Source organism: Zonotrichia albicollis, chromosome 1 (genome assembly GCF_047830755.1).
Source record: "Zonotrichia albicollis isolate bZonAlb1 chromosome 1, bZonAlb1.hap1, whole genome shotgun sequence".
Classification (NCBI taxonomy): domain Eukaryota; kingdom Metazoa; phylum Chordata; class Aves; order Passeriformes; family Passerellidae; genus Zonotrichia; species Zonotrichia albicollis.
The window spans coordinates 44,549,439-44,575,130 of record NC_133819.1 but is presented as its reverse complement, the minus strand read 5'-3'; the positions used below and the strand labels follow the sequence as shown (position 1 = coordinate 44,575,130).

The following is a 25,692-nucleotide window of genomic DNA, read 5'->3' as shown; positions in this document are numbered from 1 at the left end:
TGCAAAAAAACCTGCAAGTAAATGTGGGTAAAGGACAAGTCTGGGAATTAGAAGAGCAAAGCTGAAGAATTCATTAACCTTCTGGAGCTCCTAGTTTAACACCCTGCAGGCTCACTTTCCCTGTGGCAAAGCAAGAACAAAGCTGTATTTCTCCTGGGGCAATTTTTGCTGATATTTCTCTATAGAAATGCAACATATATGAGCAGCAGTACTTTGGTAACTTAAATTGTCACAGACTGAAAATTCTTTTAGCATAACTTAGCAGGATAAAAATTTGAGTCTTAGGCAAACCCCAGAAGGATTCTGAGTTTTTCGGGTCAAAATTAAGGCCTGCCACATCTTTTTCATATTCATAAAAGCACAAGGATTAGGGAAAACTCTTGAAATTCCTATAAAGCAAAAGAAAACAAACAGTCTGGTGCTCTGGGGAAACAGGAATAGCTTTCAGGCTGGAAGCAGCAGATGTGTGACAGCATTTCCGTGTCACACAGCCCTAGCATCCTTTCTGCAAAGAAAAGGAGGGATTAAGAACTCTGGCCCAAAGTAAAGGTTTAGATTATATAGTTTAGATTAGCAGCCCTTCCTTCATGCCCTACAGAACAGTTCCCATTAGCTCACAAGTGCATGATATTTTAAAGTAAGATAGTTCAGGCTGAAAGGTCACCTCAGGGTGTCTCAAGTTCAACCCCTTGCTCAAAACAGGGTCCAAGGGAAGTTCAGACTGGGTTTCTTAGGACTTTGTCCATTTGGTCTTGATAGGTACAGTTTGAGCTCTCTCTTCAATGGCTAGAGCAAGTTAATACTGATTCTGACAAGAGTCCTGCAGTCACAGCAAGCAGCTACAAACCAGAAGGCAGGTTGCTGAGGCAAAAGCATGACTGTGTAGTGACACTGGAAATGAGCACTTGCTAACAAATTGCCTCAGGAGCCAGGCCAATGCAGTTAAAGCAAAACCAAAAACCAAAATCCATTCTGCACTCCACACACAAGATTAATAGTTTAATCAGCAGGATTTTGTCTTGTTTAAATAACCTATCTTTCAAACCCTCTCGTTTGGGTCTTCATGGCAGTGTAGTTCACCTCATATTAATCTCACTCAAGGGTAATTTAACAAATTCTGTAATAAAAGTCTCTGATCAGAGAAGCACCCAAAAAACTCAGCCAGTGACTATGTGCTTTATAAAATTTAAAGCATCAGGCTAAATTTCCCCTTGTTTCACTACCACATGAGCCAAGTTTATCAGCATTGGCTCAGCAATAACACTCAGGTTGATCTGCCCAGTGAACAACAAAACATTTCTTAGGAGTTTGCCTAAGAAACTGTTTTTTTCAGCCTAAAGCCAGCCTGTTTCAGCTTCCAGAAGATCATGAATTGCCCCAAATGGTAACACAGAAAAGATGGTGGAAAAGGTTGTTTGCACACACCTGCATTCAATATTTATTTTAAAGCTTTGCAAAAAATCCAGTTTCATTGTGAGACTGGAAACCTCATCCATACCAGCTCAGTTTTAGTTTTAACACTTGATTTACCCAACTCAAAGCCTGAATCCTCCAGAAGGTGAAGGAAATGTATATATTTGTAAGCTCAAAAGAAAATGAACATGAAGCCATGGCCACACAGCAGGAGAGGCATGCAGATATGTTTTACATTACCCATTATATTCATTACTATCTACACTCTATTAATGATAGCCTGAAGTTTCAGCACATAAACACACACAAAAACACATGATCACAAATATATAGGCACACACACCTATTATTAATAATAGTAACAAATCACCCTCTTCTTACTTCTCTAAACAAAGGGAGCTTCATCACAAACCATCAAAAGGGAATAAATGCACCAGCAGATACTCAGTGAGTTTAAATAAACCCCAGGTAAAAACAATAGCTCCTCATAAGCCAATTATATCTGCCACATACTCCAGGCTAGGAAAGGACAGACTTTTATAACTATATTTTTCTTAGTTATTATTTAATAATACACAATCATTTTTAATAATAAGCATGGAAATAATGAACATTTAAAAAACATGTAACTTGTTGGTGATTTTCTTCCTTTGCTATTTATTGGAAATTTAATTTGTTCATGAGACCAAACAACAAATGTTTCCACTGAATTTAAGGAATATTTCTCCATGAATGAGAATCAAGATGTTTCTGAAGACATTGTGGCCTGTTGCCTTAAAATTTGATACCTAAGTGTATCAGTAATACACTTAAAAATGAAACATCATAAAAGCAAATTGGCATAGTTTAGAGAGACAGCCCAGAATTTTTCTTCAACAAGGGCTTTAGGTACTTCTGAAATGGATCTTTCCAGCATCACTAGACTTACAGCTAAAATCGAAAGGGTTTAATTTCTGGCCTTGTGTGCCATCAGACCAACCAAGCTCCTGAAACCATGCCTAGCACAAAGTATTTCCATGGCAGGGCTGCTGTCAGGTAAGTTAACTTCTCACACATTTGCACAGCCTTAACCCCATATCGAAATAATTTTCTCTTTTTGTGCTGAATTACTGACCTCAGATCCCGGGCTCAGCCCTCCTGTGCAGACTGGCTGACTTGCTGAGCTCAGCTGGGATGGATTCCTCATCAAACCCCCCTGCTGGGAAATAACAAGTTTGTTTTCTTCCAGCCCCTGCCCCACTAGTTTGGGGCTCTTGCTAAAGATATTTGTGATAAATGAAGATTTTGAAAACTCTTCAGGTTAATAATCCTAAGAGATTTTTCTCATCTGCTTTTGTTGACAAAGTGGGAATTCCAACCCCATACCTGCTTTGTTAAGAACATGAACTTATTAAAAATAGAAAAAAAGAAAGAAAATAGATCCTTCAATGGCAAGGTATTTCACAGAATCTCAGGATCACAGAATAATGACATTGGAAGAGACCTCTAAGAGCATCGAGTCCAACCTATGCCCTAACACCTCAACTGGACTACAGCACCAATCCAAGTGCCAGGTCCAGTCTTTTTTTAAACACATCCAGAGATGGTGATTCTACCACCTCCCTGGGAAGAACATTCCAGTACTTTATTATTCTTTTGGTGAAAAAATTAATTTCATTTAATAGTAGTACTTCAAAGAAAAAAAAAATTAAAAAGAGAAAAATGTAGAATAGATAGAATATTAAAAGTCTTCTATTAATGACTTACGCAATATGAAATTAATATTGTAAATGGCCTGGCATGACAGCCATTTGGGATAAGTGGAAGTTTAAGCCCTCAAATCCCTCTCATTTTCTTTACTTCTTTTCTGCCTACTCCAATTCTGCCCAAGAGAGCAGAAGGTGGTAATTTTAGATGTTAATACAGATGAGGCTGATATAAGAAGTCTTTGGGCTAGTTAGCATGCTAGGAAAAAAAAAATAAATACCTGTTTCTCACAGGGCGAGCCCCATTCGTTTATCCAGCGTGCTGCCTCTGCCGGAGGAGGCGGTAAAGCAGCAGAGAAGGAGAATTTGCTGTGCCAGGGGCTGCCACGAGAGGGAGGTGCCATTGCACCCGGTGGGCCCGCTCACCTGTGCTGCAGCATCCCCCAGCCAGAGCCAGGGCTCGCTCACCTGTGCTGCAGCATCCCCCAGCCAGAGCCCGGGGCCGCCGCTCCTGCTCCTCCTGCTGCTCTCCAGCCCATCCCGCACAAGGTGGACTCCTTCCCCCCCCCGAAATGCGCTCCCTTCCCTTGGGACCTCATCTCACTTCTCCCTGCCTTGTGCAGGAACCATCCGTGGGCTGAAACTCATTTTGGTTTTGGCACGGCACTGTCAGAACCCAGGAAATTCCTCTGGCTGCCCTGGAGGGCTGATCCCTTGCCCAGGGGGCTCAGAGACCTTGGCACAGAGCCCAAGACCCCTGTGCCTTTGATTTAGCCCTTGGAAAAAACAATTACCAACCTTATATGAAGAATTAAAAGCCACAAAAGTTTAAGTAGAATGATTGTGAATTTATCAGAGGGTGAAAAATAGATTTTTGGGGGTTTTTAGAATGGGGGTTTAGGGGGCAAGATGGAAGAATCTGGGTGTGTCCTATCTTTCTCCTTCTGTTTCTTCTTGGCCTCCATCTTCTGCTGTGATGGTGGCACTTTTAGATTGGTTTAGAGTAGAAGCTCTCTGTCTAACATAGGTGACAGGTGTTGGACAGTAATTGCAAATATTGTACACGTGGTTTTTAGTATAAAAAGATAACACTGCCACGGGAGCAGGCAGAGTGCCTGGACTGTCTTGCTGAGCGGATGTTGGCTGGACAGGAGAAAGAATTTTATAGATAAGATACAATAAACAACCTTGGGACCGAGAAATGAAGAGCTCTGACTCCTTCTTTGAGCACCAGGCTGGGAAAAGAGACTTTCTAACGCATCTCGGGGTCACTCTCACCAGCTGGAGTCCCGAGATGTCACTGCTGAGCTAGCTGGGAATACACTGGGAGCGTGACACAGGCAATCCGGCTTTTGCAGGGGCAGAGAGGGATTCAGTCCTTGTGGGCACATCTGCTCATCACAACTGTTCACCACACTGACACCAAGGAAAAGGAGGAAGCAGGTATATAGCAAGATATAAATGTACCAAAAGAACCCCTTTGGATGCCAAATCATTGCAGTCCCCTTGCTCAAACAAATTCGTCCTCTTTGTCTCACCTACCTCTCATGTCATGTGACTTCTGTCCTCCACCATGATGCTGCCATTTATTATTTTTAAAAACTTATCTGGAAAACCTAATAAAAAATTAATCCAACAAGTTTCATTAATATGTCTTTATCTTTCTAACAGTGGCACAAAAGCCTCTGGGTTTGGACTTTTTCATCCAATATAAATCAACCAGGTACAGGGCCTTGATATAATTTAAACAGAAATACTAATTCTGACTTCCAGTCACCCTGTCACCTCTACTTCTCTGACACAAGCAGTAACATTCACAGGGACTATACAACTCTGAAACAGCATTATGTGGACACCCCTCAAAATCCTGTGCATCTCTGAGCCTATGATCCAGCAGAAGCCCTAGGGCTATTTGGCACAAACCCACTGCTGGTGTGACTTGGCAAATCCTCATGGAAACCACTAAAGCTTTAAGAGTTTGCAGCAGCAGAGGGTCATTGATGCAAATGAAAGCAGAGCTTCTCTGGGAGCTTTTAGAAAGAGATTTAAGCATGCAAGATCCTCCTGCCATGACTGGATTGTCAGGCAGCTTTCTCTCTAATTTCTAAAAAAAAGGAAAAGAAATTAGTTGCTTTTCAGGCAAAGAGGTTCTAGAAAAAATGTGAGTTTTTTCCCCCCACCACAGAAATCCTCTCAGACCCAGAAGAAAGGAGGGGAAATCCAGCAGCAGCTCCTCTGTGTCTGGAGGGGCTGGACAGGAGTCAACACAAAAGGCTCAACTCCTGTGAAGGGTGTTCTGATCTTCTCACACTGTGACCTTCGTTTATGCCCTTTCAGGGAGCTCCTACAAAGTTGGAGAGACCTTGCAGAAATTTTCCTCCAGAAGAGCAGGAGTAAAAGGTGGAAAAGGAGCCCAGCAAAAATGTTCCTCCAAAAAAAACCCTCCTACTTCAGAATCTGTGCCAAAAAAAAAAAAGCTCTCTTCTGGTTTTACACACATATTCTCTAAACCACAAGTCTTCTCATATAAATCCTATATGACATAATCATTCTCCATTTAAATCCTGCATGAGAGTGTTCACTTGTTTAATGCTTTAGATTAATCCAGAAGACTGCTGTTTTAATACTTTTCTCTTCTTGTCCTTGGAAACTTCACAAGAACTTCATTTTTGGATTTCATTTACTCTGCATAAATGGAGTAATGCGTTGGCAAATATCTTGTGTTGCCTCCATTCTCTAAAAGGATTGTGGGGCATGGGTAGGGGGTGTCTATATCTGGTTAGAAATCAGCACAGTTTTTCCAATGCCACTTAGTTATTTGTGCAGGGCCAGGTTCAAAGGATTGCGATGCATTCCATTTTTTGGAAGAACAAGAGCTTGTTCTCCTCAAAGCCTGTCCCCAAAAATGTCAGCAGTGAGGAGGGATGATACAGCAGCAACACACATTGTCTGTCCAGCACCACTGCTAAGCACCTTCATGTTGTGTTTGGAGAACTCTGACAAGCTCACCTGGATCCAGGATGACTCCAAGCACGTGGTGAACCTGAGACATGGAGAAGGTGAAGATGGCAGTGAGCTGGCAGATATTGGCTTGTGTTCTGCATTAATCTGGGCTTTTAATAACTCCAGTGTTTCCCACAAGGCTGCTGCAAATGGGGGAGCTCTAATCTTATACAGTTGGGTGATATGAGCACATTTGCGGAAAAAAAAATCTTTACTGGTTCTTACATGACAAGAATCAGTGGAAGACTGTGGAAGACTGAGGGGCTCTTTCCTATGACTGATCTGACATTCCAAGATATCTCTCTGAGCTGGGCCACCTCCAGGACCTGCCAGTGCACATCCTCCCCCTGTTTTGGTTTAGTTCTTCCTAAACTGAAGAACCTGGCACCTGAATCCCACCATTCTGTGGCAGTTCTTCAGCTAGGAGAGGGTAATGGCTAACAGACCTTGCTGTGTTCCTTCACAGCACACTCCTGGCTGTGCCTTGAGGTTATGAAGAAACAACAGGAAAGTAATAAAAAAGCAATAGTTATGTCTCTGAGGACCTTGTGCTCCCAACCCTCGGTTGGGATTACACAGATAAAGCTCATTTTCATGGGCCAGGATAACGAGGCACTGACTTGAGCATCCCCAACACCACATGATTAATGTTGCACAACTTCTTCCCTTAGGACGTTGTCATCTTTACAAGTAACTAATGCCCACCCTAAACAGAGAGCACAGAGCATGTATTTGGCATCATTTTACTGCCTTCAGCCACGGTCCAGACCTACCATTCTCTATGGGAGCCAGAGGGTTAGTTTCAAAGTCTGCAAAGAGCTGAGAAATTTCCTTCCCAGGTTATTTTAAGATATTGAGACTCTCTTTCCACATGTTTGCAGTCAATGCTGCAGGTGGGTCCTTCCTTTCTGAGCATTTCCATGCTGCTCTGTCAGAGTGCACTCCAGATCCTGGTACCAAAACACAGAATAAAACTGCAGCATTGCAGAGATTACGTGAGGGCAAGGATGAGCTCTGCATAGATAGATGCTCAGGTTAGCATGTAGCCCCTGGTGAATTTTCATGGCTTTGTTTTTGCAAAGTTGAACTCAGACATGGTCAAAAGTCAGGTTGGAGCTGAATCCAGTTTAGGAAGCATGCCTGAGAGACCCTGGAAAACATGGGTTGGTTTGGGTTTTTTAAAAAATTTGGTTTTCTTTAACACTTCAACAGAAGCAAGTAAGTGTTTGGAATTGGTCTCTCACTTTTAAATGTCTCTCTCAGATACATTGTTAAAGCTGGCTGCAGCAATTCGCAAGTTTTAGGTCCTCATCAAAATACGCACACACAGGTCAGGTGTTATTATTACTGTTATTATTATTATTATTGCTTGAAAACCCTTTCAATTAAAGATTACTTATAGATGAGATGAATATTGAATAAATGTAATCCATGGATTAATTAGCTAAAGCCCTATGTTAATCAGAAAGCAAGAAAGGGAGAAACACTAGCTCATTAAGCATTTACAAGTATGTTGTATGTGCTTCCAGGATTCAGTTACCCTCTCTCCATAACACAACTGTTTTTTATTTAACACTTGGATGTGTGTGAGACACCCAATGTCCTCCTATGCTAAAACTCAAAACTGCCAAATTATATAGTGTTAGTCATCACCAGTGTGAGAAGAAAAAGACTAAATAACACAGTAAATAATATTTGTGCCACAACTCCATAAATTCCATACACATGATATTTACATAAGTAATGGTTGAATTTGTGGCTGTGCATTACTTATTCACACCTTGTGTGGAATAACTCAAGAGGTAAAAGACTCATCCATTAATCTCCTCCCCCCAATCTATAATCCTAAGAAATCCTAAGCCCTGCAAGACACTTGATCCTCTTAGGAAAATCAGGCTCCTGTGCTGAGAATGGTGCTGTGCTTGGTGCTGAAGCACTGCTGATGAGCTCCCCATTCATTGTATGCCTATGCAAGTCCTGGTGGGCCCTGCATGGGTCTGTCCCCTGTCTGATGGACACACACAGACATGGAAAGTCCTCGTGTGCCACCTCCCTCACAGCCCATGAGTTGTTTTGCTGCCCTCTCAGGCCTGCTGTGCTGGGGTCTCATTGTAAAATTTTTGTGCATATTTTTCCTTTAATGGAGCACCTTCTACCATCAAAGATGAGTGTCAAACGGATGAAGTGCACTTTTCTTACTTCACACACAGCATTTTGTAGAATATCCCACCATAAGGATTTTCTCCATGAATAATTCCATGCTGCAATATCTTTTTTCCTTTAAACTTTCTCTTTGTTTTTTCACCAGTGCTATTCAGTGTCCACAAACTGCAAGCAGACTATCACACAGGCAAATCCAGCCCAGAGGCACAGCAATCCTAAATCTGGGGGGAAATTACAGATTTCTCTGCTCTTACCAAAAAACAAGGCAAACAAGGCTGGCAAGACAACCTTTAGCATTTTGCACTTTTTCTTGGTCTCATCTTACATGATACCACTTTGTTGCACTGAGCCCCACTCCTCTCCTCCCCAGGCTGTGCTGCCCAGCCTTCCTCTGCATTACAGCCTCTAGCACTGCCTGGCCTACTCCAAAAATGATGGTTGTTCTGCAAGTCTGCCACATCTTCCCCCAAGGACACGTACCACAAGGAATCAAGATTCCAAGGTTTCTCATCATGCTTGTGTGGCTGCACATCAGCCTCAGGGGGACCATCACTTCCAGAGGAGTGAGACAGCATCAAATGGAGGAGGTTATTTATTTCTCTTGAGGCTCTAAGGCAAAGGGAGCAGCCTGTCATATGCAAAGGGTCTGTTGCACCACAGGCTGAGTTGGAAAGGTAATGTAGGGATTTCTCCTTAGGGGTAAGTTCTTGGGCAGACACTTTAATAACACTCTTCATTAGGAAATAATTGCCAGGCACTATGCAACTCCCTCCTCTCCATGAGAGGGAGACCAACAGAGTCAGAAGTGTGAAAGATAAAGGTCCCTACCTATGCAAGAGTGAAATTCTGCCACCCTGCCTGTAACAGCACAATTTTATCATGGCCAGTCCTATGACCTTTGGCAGTGCAGGTACAGGGCAGCAAAGCAACAGCCAAGCAGAGCTTATTGCAAATATGCTCCTCCATACTGACCTGTTACTTCATGACAACAATGTGAAACAGCCCCCGTTCCTGCTCTGTCCCATATGCTGGCACCCCTCAGCTGTCACCCCCTCTGTGAGGGCACTCTTGTCCCCCCATGTGGCCAGAGGTGCCCAGGGCCTCTGTGGCTGCTGTGCAAACACCACACCTTGCCCCCACTGCTGTGAGCAGACAGTAAAATCAAAGAGCAGATGTTTCATCTCAGGGCAGCAGACAGGAGTATTACCTGGCCACACATTTTGGTAGTAAAATGAACTTACAGTCTCCATCACTTTTCAAAATCACATACTTTATGTGATTGGTACCTATGGCATGCTGAGTGGCACAAGCAGCTTTGGAGCTTGCAGCTGTCCCAGCTCCAGTGCAGATCATGGGTGAATCACTGACTCTGTGGTGGAGTGGAAACTAGGAAGCTCAAGTCTGCCTATGAGATGCCCACATGAACAGGCCTTGAGCATGCAAAAAGCATCTGAGCATGCCTTGGTGGGAAAGAAGGGGTAAGGTCCATTAAAGGACAAGGGGTAATAGTTTTAAACTAAAAGAGGGTCAATTTAGGTTAGTTACAAAGAAATTTTTGACAATGAAGGTGGTAAAACAGTGGCACAGGTTGCCAAGAGAGGTCGTGGATATCTTATCCCTGGAAACATTCAAGGTCAGTTTGGATGGGGCTATGAGCAATCTAGCGCATGCTCATAGCCCCATCCAAAGAAGGGACATGAAGATGTCCTGGCTCGCTGCAGAGGAGTTGGAATAGATGGCCTTTAAAGGTCAGTTCTTGCCCAAACCATTCTGTGATTCCATGAGGCAGAAGCAGTGCTATCAGTGAGTACACTACCTGGGGGTGGAGGGTGGGGGTGTGATGAGCATCCACAGCCTTTTTGCCTCCTGCCACACGATTCTTCAGAAACTTGGTCTTTATTTAACTAGAAGGCCCCTGCATCCTCTGTTTGGGATAGAGATGCTTGGCACTGAGGCAACTGAAGTATCCTGCAGAAGATCTGTTCCAGCAGCCTCCAGCAGTTGGGAATTTCTTCCTTTTTTCCTGGAGCAGTATTAATTCAATGACCTAGCAATCACATTGGAAACAAACCACATAAACATATAGAGTTACAGGTGAAACTCATTCACTGGGAAGACCTTCAAAAGGCACTGTCACTGTCTTCAGACCCAGTCAAGCCTACTGGTGTGGGGAACACACAGTGAAAATGCCCTGTGCAATGAACTTGTAGGGTTAGAGCTGTTAATAATGTATGGGCCTATACCATACATTATGTATTAAGCTCAGGAGAGCTGAGCTAAAGTCAAACATAGATCAGACAATCCATGGGATTGGATTTAAAGTACTTGAAAGGTGCCCCTGGACCCAAATGCAATGAGAAAAAGCAGCAATTGAGAGGTTCAGACTGGCATCCCCTCAGTCACTACCCCTGATCCACAGCAGGAGTCTTCAGCACATTCCAGTGGTGGCAACAGCCCCAAGCTGCTCTCTGCAACAGTTCTCTCTTTTGGGAGGGAAAGGAAGGAATTAACACTCTCACTGATAATCCTTGGAAAAAGCCATTGTGCCAGGTCCCCAAGAGACGCCTGTGCAAGCCAGGGGTCTGCAGTATGTTTCATAGATGGTGTGAGGGTAAGCTCTCCTTTTGGGAGACCAAGAGAATCCCCACACTGGGAATGCACCCTTGGGCGCTCTCTGTGGAAGCTACAGCTCAGGCAGACAGGGCAGGTTTTACTCCAGACGTCACTCAGACAAAACTATTCTTGGCCCACTGAAAAACTGCAAGCTGCAGAATGCAATACAATACTTTGTGGTTCTAAAGGACCTTCCAAATGAGGGTCTCACATTAATTAATTAAGCCTCAGAGCACCTAGAAGGAAAATCTATCCTATTTTACCAGCAAGTGGAATGAGTATGCAAAGGTCACACAGAATAGAAGAGCAAAGGAAAGAAAGATCCTGGTATCCTGACTCCTGACTCTTTGCTGCATCTATTAGCTCATGAGTCCCCTCCAAGGGACACACATGGAGGACAAAAGGTGACCCACAGCTGTGTCCCAAGGGGCACTGGCTGAGAGATTTAATAAGATGCAGGAGAATGACTAACGGGGTTACACAGATTGTCGCAGGTCAGTAAAGAATATGGCATTAAGAAAATTGATCCTTTGAAAGCCTCCAGCCACATGCTTATGTCAGAACCAGACGTGACTTGTGTCTGTGTTTCATACGACACCACCAAGTGCCCACCAAAGGGCTTTCCTTCATGTATAAATAATGAAATGCAATGCAATGCCAACAGGTGCTTTTTTCACAGGGAGAAGGGAGAAGAAGGGAAAGTGTTTGGGTAGGCTGAGGCAGAGCCCCAGTTCTCCCTGCTTCTCCCACCCCTCCCTGTCCTCATGGCTCATGAGCAAGAGGTCACTGACGGCTGGACGTGCCCATCTGCCTGCAATGCCAAGGAGACAAGCACATGGGCACTGGAAGAGGGAGTGAGCTGTGTATGACTGGGGTGTGTGTGCAGCGCAGCAGCCACCGTGTCTGGGCTATAGACGGGAGCCTGCCATGGGGAAGAAAAAGAAAAGCTCTCTGCAGGTCATCCTGGAAGATGGTTGGTATCACTGTGAGATCATTTCAGTTTGCATGCTGCCAAATACTTGACTAAACCTCTCGGGGCTTCCTGAGCACACCATTTTGTATCTCTCGAAGACCATACAATTTCACGTTGCTCGGGCAGGGGACTTTCATCAGTCTGCCAGACTAAAGTAAATATTAAGAGCATCTCTGTAGGGAAGGAATATAATGTATAATCAATGAGAGATATTCTGCCAAGCTCAGCTGGAACTTAAGGGTCAGCTGTGTCAAGCATCACACGTGTAAATTCCAGTAACAAATGCAATTACTCCTCGTTCTTTGTTTTGCAGCCGGAATAGAGTTTGATGGAGAAGTGGAAACTGACACAGAGAGTGAAGGTAATGTAGAGATTAACAAATGTGGTCCTGTTTGAAATACAAGAGGTGATACCTTTTCTGTTTCTCTCTGACTTATGACTTGCTCTACAACACAAACTCTTTCATGAGCTTCTTGCAAGTAAGCAGATTTTTCCCTTGAGGTTTGACTTATAACAGTGATATTTAAAGCGCCATTCTTAAGCAGTCTGTCCTGTTTTATCCATGTTCCCAGAGCTGGAGGCTGTCAGAGCCCACATCCCCTGGGAGTCAGCCCCTAGTAAATCAGGCACTGCAGTAAAGCACCACCCTGTGCAGGGCTGGGGCTGCTTTGCGCTACACTGAGGTCCTGCTTGCCCCCGTAATGCTTGCTCAGACCATAACACACTGGGATCTTCATCAGTCATGGCTGCAAGACGATAATGATGAAAATGGATTGAAGGGAGACTTATGGCTGTGAGAGAAACCAGGAAAAGCCCATGACAGGACTAAAAACACCTTTAACTCTGCAGGTATAGTATATCTCAAGTGAGAGAGCTAAGAGGTAAGACCACAACAGCACTGGAAAGGTGATACAAATGTAGCTGTTACTGCAAAAACAGTTCACAACTGTGTCTGTATTACTCACAGAATATGAGAAAGTAGTTTACTTTCTCATACTACAGCAAATTACCAGAAGTTATTTTATTAAAAAAATCACAGCTGTCTTTTCCATGTAGGCAAAAGAGGCAGTAAGATAAAGGTTACAAATTAATGCTTCATAATTAGCCTAATACTTGAGAGATTGCAAATAAAAAATCCCCTATATCATCAGCTGTCCAAAATGAACATTTTCCCAAAAAGAGCAGGTGGTCCTTTGATCTATATGATTGATCAAAATTCAGTTTAGATGGACCATTACATAGTAACTGAAACCTGCATGATGCCTCCTGAGAAATTAATTGGAAGCTCCTTCTCATTCCCAGTGTCAAATGTGACAACCACTGCCTACTAATTTTTTACCACTAAAACCCAGAAACTATTTGCTTGTCATTAATTTCTAGATTTTCACCAAACCAAAAATGCAAATACTCATTTTTTATTTTTTTTGCTTCTATTTTTCTCACCTTTTAGGCTCCTCATTTTACATTCTGGATCCCATTCCATCACAATTTCCTTCTTCTATTAAAATATCTCCAACTCTTTACTTTCATCAGACAGAAATTTTGGAAAATAAGCCAGAATACTCTGGAAAACTTACTATTAATTTTAATGGGCTTGGTAGTGAAAGAGATGGAGACACTTGGGGACTTTTGAAAAATTTTTCCCCCTTCCCATAAAATTCTGCAATTAAATCATGCTCTACTTCAATACTTTAAGCTGGAAGCATTTCTGACTTCTGGAAAGAGGAGGTTTTTAGCTTGCAATGCCAGTAAGAAGGAAATGTGCCTTGGAGACTGTCTGGTTTTTTCTTCTCTGAATAGAGACCATCCAATATAAAAGAAAACTGAGAGAGAGAAAGAAAACCAGATACTGCCTGTGCTGTGCCTTTTCTCTCTATAAATAGAAGAACTCCATTCCCAGCCTTGAAAAGTAAACATCTTTCAAGGACATTGCATCAACAAGCAAACTACACATTGTGTGACAGACTGCAATTTCTGTTTCCTTTGTTCTGGTGTGTTTACAGGTCAGGGAGATATCTGTCTGTGCTGCCTGATGGATGGGCTTTTGCATTTGTAACTAATTTCCAATCTTCTTATGGTCACATATAAGTCACTGATGTGCAAAATTGTGGTGTCCTAAATGGGAGTTGCACAAGCAGAATTCCACCTGGTTCTTGGACAGGGCATAACACAAAGCCCATCGAGATCAACAGGCACCTGCTCTTTGAATTTGCCAGGGTTTGCATCAGGTGTCCTGCCTGCCCATGCTCTTCTGATGAATCTTTATTCTGCCAGCATGGATTTCCCAATGTAACTGTTTTTTATCACTTGCAGAAGATGAAGCAAAGGACAAGAAAACTAACAAACAACGCCTTAGGGAAACTGGCAGAGCAAGCACACTTCAAAGCAAAAAGCAAGAGAAAGACAAAGAAGAAAAAGAAGAAAAAGAAGAAGATGAGAGCAAAGAGGAAGACAATGGCAGCCAACAAAACAGAGTTTCTAGGAGAAAAAATTACCAAAGGAAAAACAGAAATGGAAAAAAGGCAAGAGAAGAAGGAAGCCAGAAGAAAGACAGAGGCAAAACGGCTCCTAACAAAGATCAAAAGGAATCAGAAAACAAAGAAAAGAAAACAACCAAGAGAGGGAAGGAGGGGGAGAATAAACAGAAGAAGGGCAGGAAGAACAGGTAATTAAACAATCCCTGACTACTGTGCCTTGTTCAGACTGGCAGCGATATTGACATGCCAGCGGCATGTGGATCAGAATGGCAAAACCAATAGACTGCAAAAAACTTCCAGCTCTCCTTAAAGAGACACAGTGGAAAACAGTGTAAAATTCCACAAAAACAAACTTTCCAAGTTATTATAATTTCTCAACCAGGATCAGGTCTATGCATGTAGTGGAGTCTTAGTACCTACAGCCGGGGGTAGAAAAGCACCCGTAAAGAAAGTATCTTGAGAAATTTGGGCATGGAGACCTTTTTTTGGTTGGTCTATGGAAACGTTCCAGATAAAATGTATCCCTTGTGTTTTCAATTCTCTTCCTCTTCCAAATCTTGCTTGTCCCAACCTTTGTCTTCTATCCATATCTCTCCCATTTTGTTATGAAGGCATGAAAACCATTTTTCTGGAGCCAGCTGTAGCCCTGGAAGCTGTAGGCAATGTTCTTTAGCTGATATGTGGCCCAAAGCACAATATTGAGTAAATTGTAGTGGGGCAAAACTGGCTCCTCACTATCCTGGCTGGAAACAGCCTTGCTCTGAGTGTGATGGGCACTGGCATCACACTGAGCCAGGGGATGTTGAGGCACTGTGCCCACACTGGAGTGGAATCCCCAGGACCAGCAGCAGCAATCCGCCTACCCCAATCAAGGCCTTCCCTCTAACCCCTGTGAGGTTTTCTGTGTCCTTTATTTTGTGTGTCTTCCAGTACTTCTTCAGCTTCCTCCAACTCCTCTGATGAGGAGTCACTGTCAGAGGAAGAGCTCGCCATGCTGAAGGAGCAGGTGGAGCAAAAGAAAAAACTGATTTCCACCATGAGGAACAAGCCCTGGAGGATGGTGAAGAAGCTCTCGGTGCTCAGGTACCCATCAAAATGGGAACCCCCCTTCCTGGGCTCTCTGCTGACTGTTATGAGGTGCACTGTGTCTTTCCTTGAAATTACATATTTGCTGCTGCTGTAACACCGTAGTATCAGAAATAGTGACTGGCATAACCTGGCCAGCCTGTCTGGCTAAAAATGACCGGAGTTAAAATATGCAATCTGATTTTCCCCCTCTGTAACCAAAGAACAGACAAAGTGCAAATCTGTTCAACTGATACCCACGGCCAGGACATTCTAGCCTCGTATGTAAAACCAAATGACTCACTACAGTCAGGCTGCTTGTTAAAGCAAACTCGGTACCCTGGCTTGCTTATTCATGTCTTTTGTCAGACAGAAATCAGAGCAGCCCAGTGCCCTGTTAGTGCACAGTCCTGAGATGGGGCTGCTTGGAAAAAATGCTGTATTATTTTCAGAGGTTTATGGAGCAAAGAGAAATCTGCCACACTGACCCTGATGAAGGTGGGAACAACTCAGGCAGCAGCAGAGACCCCTCAGTGCTGGGCAATGGGGGACAGTGGGGCAGAGCTGACCAGAGAAATCAAAACACATGGGTTGGTAGGGAACGGCTCACAACAAACCATTCCCCTGTCAGGGCAATGATTCAGCTCCCAGCTCTACTGCTTAAGGAACTTCTGAAACCCCTTTCTGCCAGGAGAGATTTCAAAATAGCATTGCAAAGCACACATACATTTTCTTTTTAACTAAAAACCAAGCTATGTTAAACCATGACACAGCCCCAGAGGGAGTGGTGATGCCCCAGCTCTGTATTTGCTGAGAGGTTGCTCAGAGCTGCAGGGACTGTGCTATCAAAGCTGACAGTCACCATGTGTCTTTGTGTCTCTCCTTTATGCCCTGAAGGCCAAGACCTGTTCCATCTTCCAATAAAATCAGGAATCATGAACACTGCCAATTACTTCTGAAAATCTAGACAAAGATCTATAACAGGGAAGCTGTGTTAAAGTAGCTTTTCCACCTCACAGCTGTGCTATGTGTCTGAGCTCATAACAAATAAATTCTTATGGCCGTAAAATTACAAATTTCTGTAAGAAAAAAAAAAAAAAAGGAGCAAAGCAGAGTTATTTCTGATGCATTTTTTCCCCTGTGGTGTAGGATACTGACTAAAATTCTGCTTACGATCATGTTTACAATGTCCTTCCATCCTTTCATCTTATTTCTGAGCTACAGCAATCATCACTACCTACTAATGAACCTCAACAAAACTGTTGCACATGTTGTGCAGGGGTCTCCAGAAAGGCTCTCAGCACACTGTACACCCATTAGATATTTTTGGTTGCATGGACTCAACCCTGAGAGAAGAAATTATGAGCCACATTGCACAGATGAGGGGTGTAAAACACAAAGAGAGCAAAACAATATGTTCAAGACTTAGAAATCTCACTTTAGGTTTGCAAATGAAGTCACAGGTGATTTTCCCAAGGTTACAGGCTGACCTAGCCAACTATTTATACCAAGTGGAAGTTCATCTTCCCACAGGCTTAGGATGGCATAAAACCTCCCAGCTCCTGAGATTTAATCTCTTTTCATTGGCAATGCCAATATACAATATAATTTTATTCACAAGCTCAGCATAACAGCATCTACCTAGACTATTTTCCTCTGTATTTCCCTTAGATATCCTAGTGTAAAACTAGTTTCATTTTGCAGCTTGATTTTACTCCTGACTACCATACTCTCATTCCTCTGGCACTGAGATTATCCCCTTGGGCTGTTTGCGCATCTCTCATATTTATCCTGGGAGGTGTTCATAAAAGGAAGCTCTGCATCCTCTTGGAGTTTATTTCACTAGGCAATGTTATTTTCTCCTTGACCAATGCATCAGGAGAAAAAAATTATAACAGGCACACAGGCTGAGAGAGCTCTGCAGCGAGAGAAACGGGCAGGCTTTTAGTTTGCACCCAGGGAGAAGTGTGGAGCAAGATTTGGGGCACTAACAATACTTAAAGCTAATATAAAACATTTCTATATGGATGTGAGTGCTTTGGGGACCTGACAGCTAATCCTGCGTGGGTGTCTGAGCTCTACATGGCACAGCAACTGATCAGCAGAGAGCAGGTGGGGAAAGACACCAAGTCCCCACCTCACTATGAGCACGGTTGCTTTTCCCACTGGTGCAGGCAGTGGTGAAAAGCTAAAGACCCCTCTGCTGCTTTAACAACCTGCTTGTTTTTATTCCAATTAGGGAGGCACAAGATTTTGTAGAGAAGTTTGAAGGAGCACTGGGAAAAGGAAAGGGCAAAAAGTTGTATGCATATAAGATGATGATGGCGAAGGTAAGTGCTACAGTGATGTCAGAGAAAGGCTTGGGTGCTCAGTTGTGTATTCAGCACATTTCTGGGTTTATTGACCTCTATTTGGTGAAAGAGGCACAAGGAAGTCAGAATAAAACTTACTGCCCACATTAAAAAAAATACTAGCTGGCTTCAAATCTACAACTAATGCAGAAAGAACAGGGGGAAATTCACACCTACCTGAACCTGATTGTGACCTTTCCTGAAGCAAGGGAGGGTTTACAGGAGCAGGGAAAACCATGGCTTTCTGGCTGCAATTTTCAAAACCTGGATATGTAAGAAAAGATATCCCTAAAGCGAAAAGAGGCCCTGCCAAACTCTTGCCCTGCCCCTCATCCTGTAAAATTTCATCTTCTCCAGTGATGAGGAGATAACAGGGAGAACGATGGCTGTGCTTTGAAGTTGGTAGCCAAGTTGCATGTTGTCATGGAGATTACATTGAGAAGTGCAAAACAGAGCTAGACCTGAGATTATGAAATCAATGGGAGTTTAGCTGCTGGCCTTGGGAGGAAAGATTCAAGCTCAGTGTTTTATCAAACTAAATGTTGTTTTAAGTAGAGTTTGTTCTGAACCAATTCTTTCAGTCCAGAGGCAGGTCTGAATTTCTCACTCTTATACAATCTGATCAAGCCATAGCACAACTGCAGCTTTCCAAAAGCCTGAAAAGGTTAAAACTCTTAAAACTCAAATCATAAATGTGAACACTTGGGAGTGGGAGGGGCAGATTTTTGGTTGAAGAGAGTTTCTGAAATAGTCCAAAAGATAAGACCCAGACTAGAGCTCCTGCTTTGGACTTTACACCCACACCTAATCATGCTATCAAACTCTGATATTAGAGAGCCCTGCTTAAGAGCAGACCCCCTCTTCACACCTCTCTGCTCACTGCAACGTTGTTTTGTTTCAGAAATGGGTGAAATTTAAGAGAGACTTTGAAAATTTTAAAACTCAGTGCATACCCTGGGAGATGAAGATAAAGGAAGTGGAGAGTAAGTTGAAGTTGCTGTGTGGTGGCAGTGGGACATTTTCTAAGATTGCCTTGTCTTCCCTACAAGCAATGTTCCAGCTTCCGGATCCACAGTCTCCACTCGCCCTGGGCATCAGTGCCAGACAGGGGCACACACCCCTGGCAGCTCCAGGTGCTGCTCTCTCCAGCAGCTGTGGGGACTCCTGGGAGGCTCATGGGGAATCGCTCATGGGGAGACCTGAGGGTAAAGGGCTGCTGAGGACTCTTCAACCCTCCTAAACTCCTAACCATGAAATGTCTTCTCCTTTAAGGTCACTTTGGGTCCTCTGTTGCTTCCTACTTCATATTTCTGCGCTGGATGTATGGAGTAAATCTTGTCCTTTTTGGGTTAATATTTGGACTGGTTATCATTCCAGAGGTATGTGCTTAATTCTCCTTTCAGGAAAATCTTGCCCTTTGCTTGACACAAACATGGCATTGACAGGACAAATGCCTTATAACAGGCATCACTTTAGATAAATGAAATGCCTGAGGACAATTATTTACAAAGAGTTACTGACACAGGAGCAGAAGTCGGATTGATATCAGGAGACATCAAATGCTATCAGAGATGCTGCTCATCCAGCAGCTGAAACAGGGGCTCAACAATCAATCTAATTCAAGGCTAGTTTTACATTTTGAATAAAGTGAAGAACATGACATTCCAATCCTAGGTACAAGATCTGGTCTGCACGAGCCACAGGAAATGGATTGTGCTCTGAAAATAATTAAGTGCCCTCAGTTTTGGGCATGGCCATGGGGCAGCAGCCATGGGACAGCCCCTCGGGGAAGAGACAACTTCCCAGCACTCTGCCAACTAACACTTGCTTGGGAAATAACCCTTTTTTGTACTTCCAATTCATATGATTCACAAGCAATTGTTTTATTTTTAGTTTTTCTATTTCTCACTCTTCTTGGAGAATGAAAAAGATCTCATAGCCAACTTTATATGATCGTTTATTGAAGAATTTTTTAATGTAGCCATTACAGCTCTGGCTAAATTACTCAGTGCAGTATTTAAAGGCTGTGCAATCCACAGACAGTGGCATCTGTTCTGTTCAATGCAGAATTTTATGGAGCAAATATGCACCGCAGAATGTCTCCTGAGGACCATGCTTTTGTTCCTCTTAATGTGCTTGCTCACACTATGGAAAGGGAAAGCTCAGTTTCCCCTCAGGATGAGGAGACATAACCATTAGCACTGAACAATACAAATGTGTTTGGTTAGGAACTCTGCATATGGCAGGAGCTCTCCTCTCTGAAGTGCGCACACTGTTACTCACTGCCTACTGAGCTGTTACGATACGGGAGAGTAGCTGGGCAATAAACATTTAATCATAAATTATTTTGAGTGTAATTAGATAGCCCTAAAAAATAAGTGATAGATGATATGCCTTTCTAGGCTATGAATGCTAATGAGATATTTTGGTATTGGCACCAGTCAGCTTGTAAACATAATAATTTTCCATAGCCCTTAGCATTCTCTGTCTGGACTTCTACTGCTGCTCCAGCTGCAAGACCTGCTTTGCATGGAGCCATCAGGACAGGCTGGGCCATGAAAACTATTCTTTGCATCTTTTTGTCATACTTTTTTTTCCCCCAAACCTAATTGCCCTTTACCTCACCTTGAGAACATCTTTCAATTCAGGACTGAAAAATACAAATTATATTGCAAGCTTGACCCAGTGCTCTTGACTTCTCTCAGAGGAGTAGCTCTGCATAAATAGATGGAGCTAATCCCTTTACTGCATTAGACCCATGAAGTTCAAGCAAAGAACTCCTTGCCAAACTAAGGACATTTCAACTGCAGATGTTCCTTGAGGGTACAGTTTCTCCAAAAAATATTTCCTGTGCAATGGATATGTCCAGGGAAAGGGAAGTCCTCTGGTTATTTGTGTGAAATTAATACTAAGTATAAAAAATAAATGTAATACTGTACATTATTAAATATACTGAGTACTAAATAGTAATAGATATAATTGATACTAAATAATTATAAATTAAATTAATGCTAAGCAGTTTTTTAAAAACTGCTGCTCTAGCATTAAGAAATAAAATACATATCAAAATCAACAGGAAAGGAAAACCAACCAAAAGCAAAACAAGACAGACTCATTAAAAAAAAAAAAAAAAAAAAAAACGTTAAAAACTCTTTGGTGTTTTATAGTATACATGCATGATTGTTATGAATGTTCTCCAGGTCCTGATGGGAATGCCTTATGGGAGTTTGCCAAGGAAAACTGTACCCCGGGCTGAACAAGCAACAGCTATGGATTTTTCAGTACTTTGGGATTTTGAGGTAAGCATATAAGTGTTAATCATAAAAGATCATTTGAATACCTCCTAAACCCCTCTGAAGTTAGTGATGCTACAAGGACGATTTTGTTCCAAGGCTAAACCAGTGGAGCACCTATTTCTTCCAGAAGAAGTCTGGAATGCCTTTAGTTGCAACAAAATCTTGGTGGATGCTGAGATTTCTGCCCAAAGCAGCATGTCCACGAGCAGACACTTGCATACGGATTTGAACCACTTCCATATACAAATGTGCTGCCTGGCATGCATCATGTGTGTGCAGCCACAAAAGCCACTTTGCTTCCAACTGGAAAGGCAGCAAGCACACAGGTGAGAGGCTGGAGCTGCTCCAAACCCAGCAGCCAGAGACTTCAGCTGCAGACCCCCTTCACAAGCAGGTTTCACCTTGCTAGACCGCTGAAAGTGCTTGGAAAGGGGGTTCCTCCCCATGGGCCTGCCCTCCCTGTTTCCCTGAATATTTACATGTGCCTGAAGTGCAAACAAAGGTTTAGGACTTGTACCCAAAGGAAATATCCAAGTTTCCAGCCATCTCTGGGTGATTGCCTGCAATACCAATCCACCTCCCAGCTCAGTTACTTTGAAGATTTAAGCCAAAGGGATTAAGTGTTTTTAGGTGACAGCCCAAGAACAGGTATGTGCAGGGTGTGAAGATTTTCGGATGTAACTGGTGCCTTGGGATCTGACTTTCAAAGCAGTTACTTCTGGAAATGTTTTTTTAAATTTTATCAGCACTGGTCCACATGCTACAAGCATGGGACCACAAGCTAAAGTCCTTCCGTAATAAACCCCTTAGCAATTTCTTTAGCTAAAAAAAAAAAAAAAAAAAAAGAAAAAAAAACCAAACCAGCGAAACAAAAAGCAACCAAACAAAAAGAAAAGCTACTTTTTTGTAAACCAGATTATTTAAACTAATCTATTAATAAGGCTTCAAATACTGGTGTCCAGGAACCTGCCAGGGCCAGGTCTTCATTTATTCCCCCCCCATAATCTGCTGAGGATCCTTTCTCAGCAGAGGAGAGGAGAACTCTTCCTCTCCCTGCACTTTCCCTCACTGTCAGAATCCAGAATTCAGAGGTGAATTAGGGAGATTTTTAATACAAGTGTAAGGAATGAAAAACTAATTAGAGCAGTGCACAGCAAAAATATAAGAGGTAGTATTTAAATTCATTAAGCCAGAAGAATAAAAAGCAAAATAAAACCCCAAAACAAACAAACCAAAAATTCTGAAGGAGTGCTGATTAAATGCAGCTGCTGATTTTCTCTGGGAGACCATAAGTAATAGACCCATCAGTAAGGAAACTTGTCTCTGGATGAGGCTGCATGCTTCCAGGAAATGCTTACTTCCATGACCTGCCGGTCTCCTGCCTCTGGCTTGGTACACATATCTACATTCCCCTGCAGTCACTGAGGAGTTGGTGCTCTGAACCCCTCTGCTGTACAGGTCCCCATCCAGCACCCATTCCCTTCCTGTCTGACATCAGGGAATGATGTTAAAGCTCAAGAAACACCTCCAACCATGGGGCAGCCCAGTACACCAACACCCTCTGCAGCCAGGAGAAGTCAAACGAAGCCCTGTGCAGAGGTTTTCCCCTCTGAAAATGAATAGAAGCTTATTCCAGCATGCTCCACAGGAGAGGTGCAGGGGGGAAATATAAATCAGAGTAGGCATAAATGAGGAGTCAATGCTGTTACCCTGAAAAATACCTTTCAGGAGACAGGAGCTGGGGAAATGTATGCTTTGGCAGGAAGGAGGTCACATCACAGATTTCTAGAGGAGTAGAAAGGAATAAATCTCACTTGGGCACCAGACACCATGTCTCACAAATGGAGTTTAAAGAGCATACTGGATGATGTGAGCAGAGAAACTCATTTTTCAGTCCCTGGCATCTGATGAATCGGGAAGACAAAGGTTTGGAATTACAGCTTGAGAAGCAAACTTCACTAGCACCTTCCAGGGACATTATATCTCCCCAGGCTTTCTTCCACCACTCCTCCCCAGCAGATACTGTGTGCAGCAAGCCCCAGGCAGCCGTGCTGGGCTGTGCCAGCCACAGGTAGAAGCACACACAGAGTGGTCCTGGACCTGTGGCAGAGCCCTTTGTGCAGGGCAAAAATGCAGCATCTGTGGCACCTGGGGGTACCAAAGCTTTTCATTAGTCTAGGGATAAAAAGTCAAGAGTTTTTGGGGGAGCTTAGTTTGATTGATCAAGGGAAGGTGGTCAAACACTGGATGAGAGGCCCAGAAAGGTCGTGGAAGTTCTGTCCTTGGAGATTTTCAAAGCTCAGTTGGACATAGCCCTGAGCCACAATACTTCCTTTTCCAATTAGCTCTGCTTTGAGCAGGGGGCTTGGTTAGACAGCCCCAGAAGCCCCTTTCCATGTAAACCCTTCAATGTCTCCAGACAAGATCCATTACTCAGGCTCTGATACAAGCTTCAAGTTGTGTCTTTCCAAAGGCTTGATCAGAGGGGAGCTTGCTCAACTATCATGGCCAGACTGATTAAGTACACTGAACTTAGGAGCTGAAAGACAAGGAGCAAAAACCAGAGAAGGACAATGTGCAGTGATACACATCAACTTGGATGAGATATGACAGAAAACCAGGGAGAGATTGCTAATGCAGATTAGGTGATCTGCACGCTCGTTGAATGCCCAACAGATTGCACAGCAAAAAAAAAGACAACATGGTTGATATTGTGTCTGAGCTCTGCTTTCCACAGGAAAGTAATGCTTTGATTTCACTCTTTAGTTATATTTGCTCTGCAGGTGGCAACCAGTAAAAGGAACTAAATCTGCAAGGCACTGAGCATCAACTGCCTCCTACCTGAAAGGAAAAGTTTCATATCATGGCAGGAAGGCCCTTTGCTACTGCTTTTATACTAGATCTGAGTGTTTGATTACTGGCTTAGAGAAGCAGGTGGGCTGCAGCCACAAAGAACAATAAGGATGTTTTTCTGGGAGGGATGAAACAGTGATGAATCAAAACCACATTTTAGTTTTAAGCCACTATCCTCTGACATGGTCTCCCTCATCTTACCTCTCTTAGGAAGATAAACTCTTAGGAATATGGCTTTCAAAGGTGCCAGAGCAGCAAACAGACAAGAATGAGACCGTAAAAACTTTTTCAGGCTGATTTTCCTTGTTTTAAATCTTCAGTTTTCTCTAGAAACCCCTTTCCTGCAGAGAAGAAGCTGCACAGCTTACACAGGATTTCTTTTGCTTTCCCTCCAGGGCTACATCAAATACTCAGCGCTCTTTTATGGCTACTACAACAACCAGAGGACAATTGGCTGGTTGAAATACAGGCTGCCAATGGCATATTTCATGGTTGGGATCAGCGTATTTGGCTACAGCCTGATGGTTGTAATAAGATCGTAAGTGCAGCCGACAACTGACCCCTCTGCAAAATCCACCCAGATGTATCTCACAGCTGGCTCCCCTCCCTGGGCACCCAGACTTGGTCCAGCCTTGGCTGGATGGCTGGGGGAATGTGGGTAAAGGGGGGTGTGTGCCTGCTGCTTTCCTGCACTCAGCATCCCCATCCACCACCCTGGCTCTGGTGGGCAGAGGGCACTGGGCACTCCCCTGCCTCATCTGTGTGCCCATGTGCACTATTCTGAGCCCTTCCTACTCCAGCAATCCTCTTCCTTCTCCTCCCCTCCAGATCTCTTTAACCCTTCCTCCAACATTACTACAGAGCCACCAAACAGGTAGATTTTGTAAATGAAGGAGGATTTTACTTGCAGTAAATTTCAAATGTTCCTTTTGCGTGCTTTCATTGCAAATTAAACATTCCTGAAAGACAACATGTGTCCCACAGACAGTGCGAGGGTTGCAGAAAAGAGCCAAGTGCTACCAGACTGTGTTTGTTGAGTCCCTAAATTAATCAGTGGAGTTTAAAAGTGGCCACAATTTCTGTCTCTTTTGCACTGTCCCCAGCCTCAGTGAGGCTCCCACAACCAAAGCACTTGTCAGTGCTGTAATGGTCTCTGCAAAGTTAAAAATAAAAAAATAAGCACCTCTATCTCTGCCTGAAGGACATGCCATGAAAAGTTCTTCCTTTCTTTGGAAGAAAGGATAAGCCCAGAGATTTGTATAGCTTCCTGAAACAGGCCATATTGCCGTGCAGCAGAAGGAGCTACTTGAGCCTTTGGCTGGAGTGGGACATGGGGATTTGCTGTACATTTGCCATGAAATTGCAGCATCTGTTGTCTTGCCTTCCTTGAGGGACTAATGCTAGAAACTCTAGGGGCACTTACAGAAGGATTTCAGGGATCAAATAATAGAGAGGAAACAGCAGAAGCCATATCTGCTCCTATGCTGATTAACAAGAATAATCCTTTCTCCTTCCCTGCATGACTTCCTGCAAGCTCTTTGGCTCCAGCATTGTGCAGCAAGTGAAGTCTCACTAAACCTTTGTGCTGCAGTGTATTGGATAGGACATGGAGGTTTTGACTAAATTTAACTAACTAAAGGTAGCCATAACCATATACTGCAGCCTAGGACCCAGAAGCACTGTGAAAAGACTTTCTTCAGGCACCAGCTGGACAAAGCAATCCTTAACCTCTTTTATCACCTGTGCTAGTTTTTTTCTGTATCACTATTTTTAATAGAAGGCCCTGCCAGTTCAGTCCTC

General features: G+C 43.3%; 2 protein-coding genes across 2 annotated transcripts in view; one reads left to right on the top strand and one right to left on the bottom strand.

The window, feature by feature from the left end:
• MYRIP (myosin VIIA and Rab interacting protein) overlaps positions 1–25,692 on the bottom strand; it is a 353,883-nt gene that overhangs the window by 303,234 nt on the left and 24,957 nt on the right. The window lies entirely within an intron of this gene.
• Positions 6,076–25,692, top strand: part of TMC2 (transmembrane channel like 2) — a 36,042-nt gene continuing 16,425 nt past the window's right edge. Inside the window, exons 1-9 of the mRNA XM_074538387.1 lie at positions 6,076–6,169; positions 12,164–12,211; positions 14,164–14,515; positions 15,258–15,410; positions 17,632–17,722; positions 18,645–18,726; positions 19,016–19,122; positions 20,944–21,042; positions 24,288–24,430. Coding sequence (XP_074394488.1) covers positions 6,076–6,169; positions 12,164–12,211; positions 14,164–14,515; positions 15,258–15,410; positions 17,632–17,722; positions 18,645–18,726; positions 19,016–19,122; positions 20,944–21,042; positions 24,288–24,430 — 1,169 coding nt within the window. The remainder of the gene's footprint in view (positions 6,170–12,163; positions 12,212–14,163; positions 14,516–15,257; positions 15,411–17,631; positions 17,723–18,644; positions 18,727–19,015; positions 19,123–20,943; positions 21,043–24,287; positions 24,431–25,692) is intronic.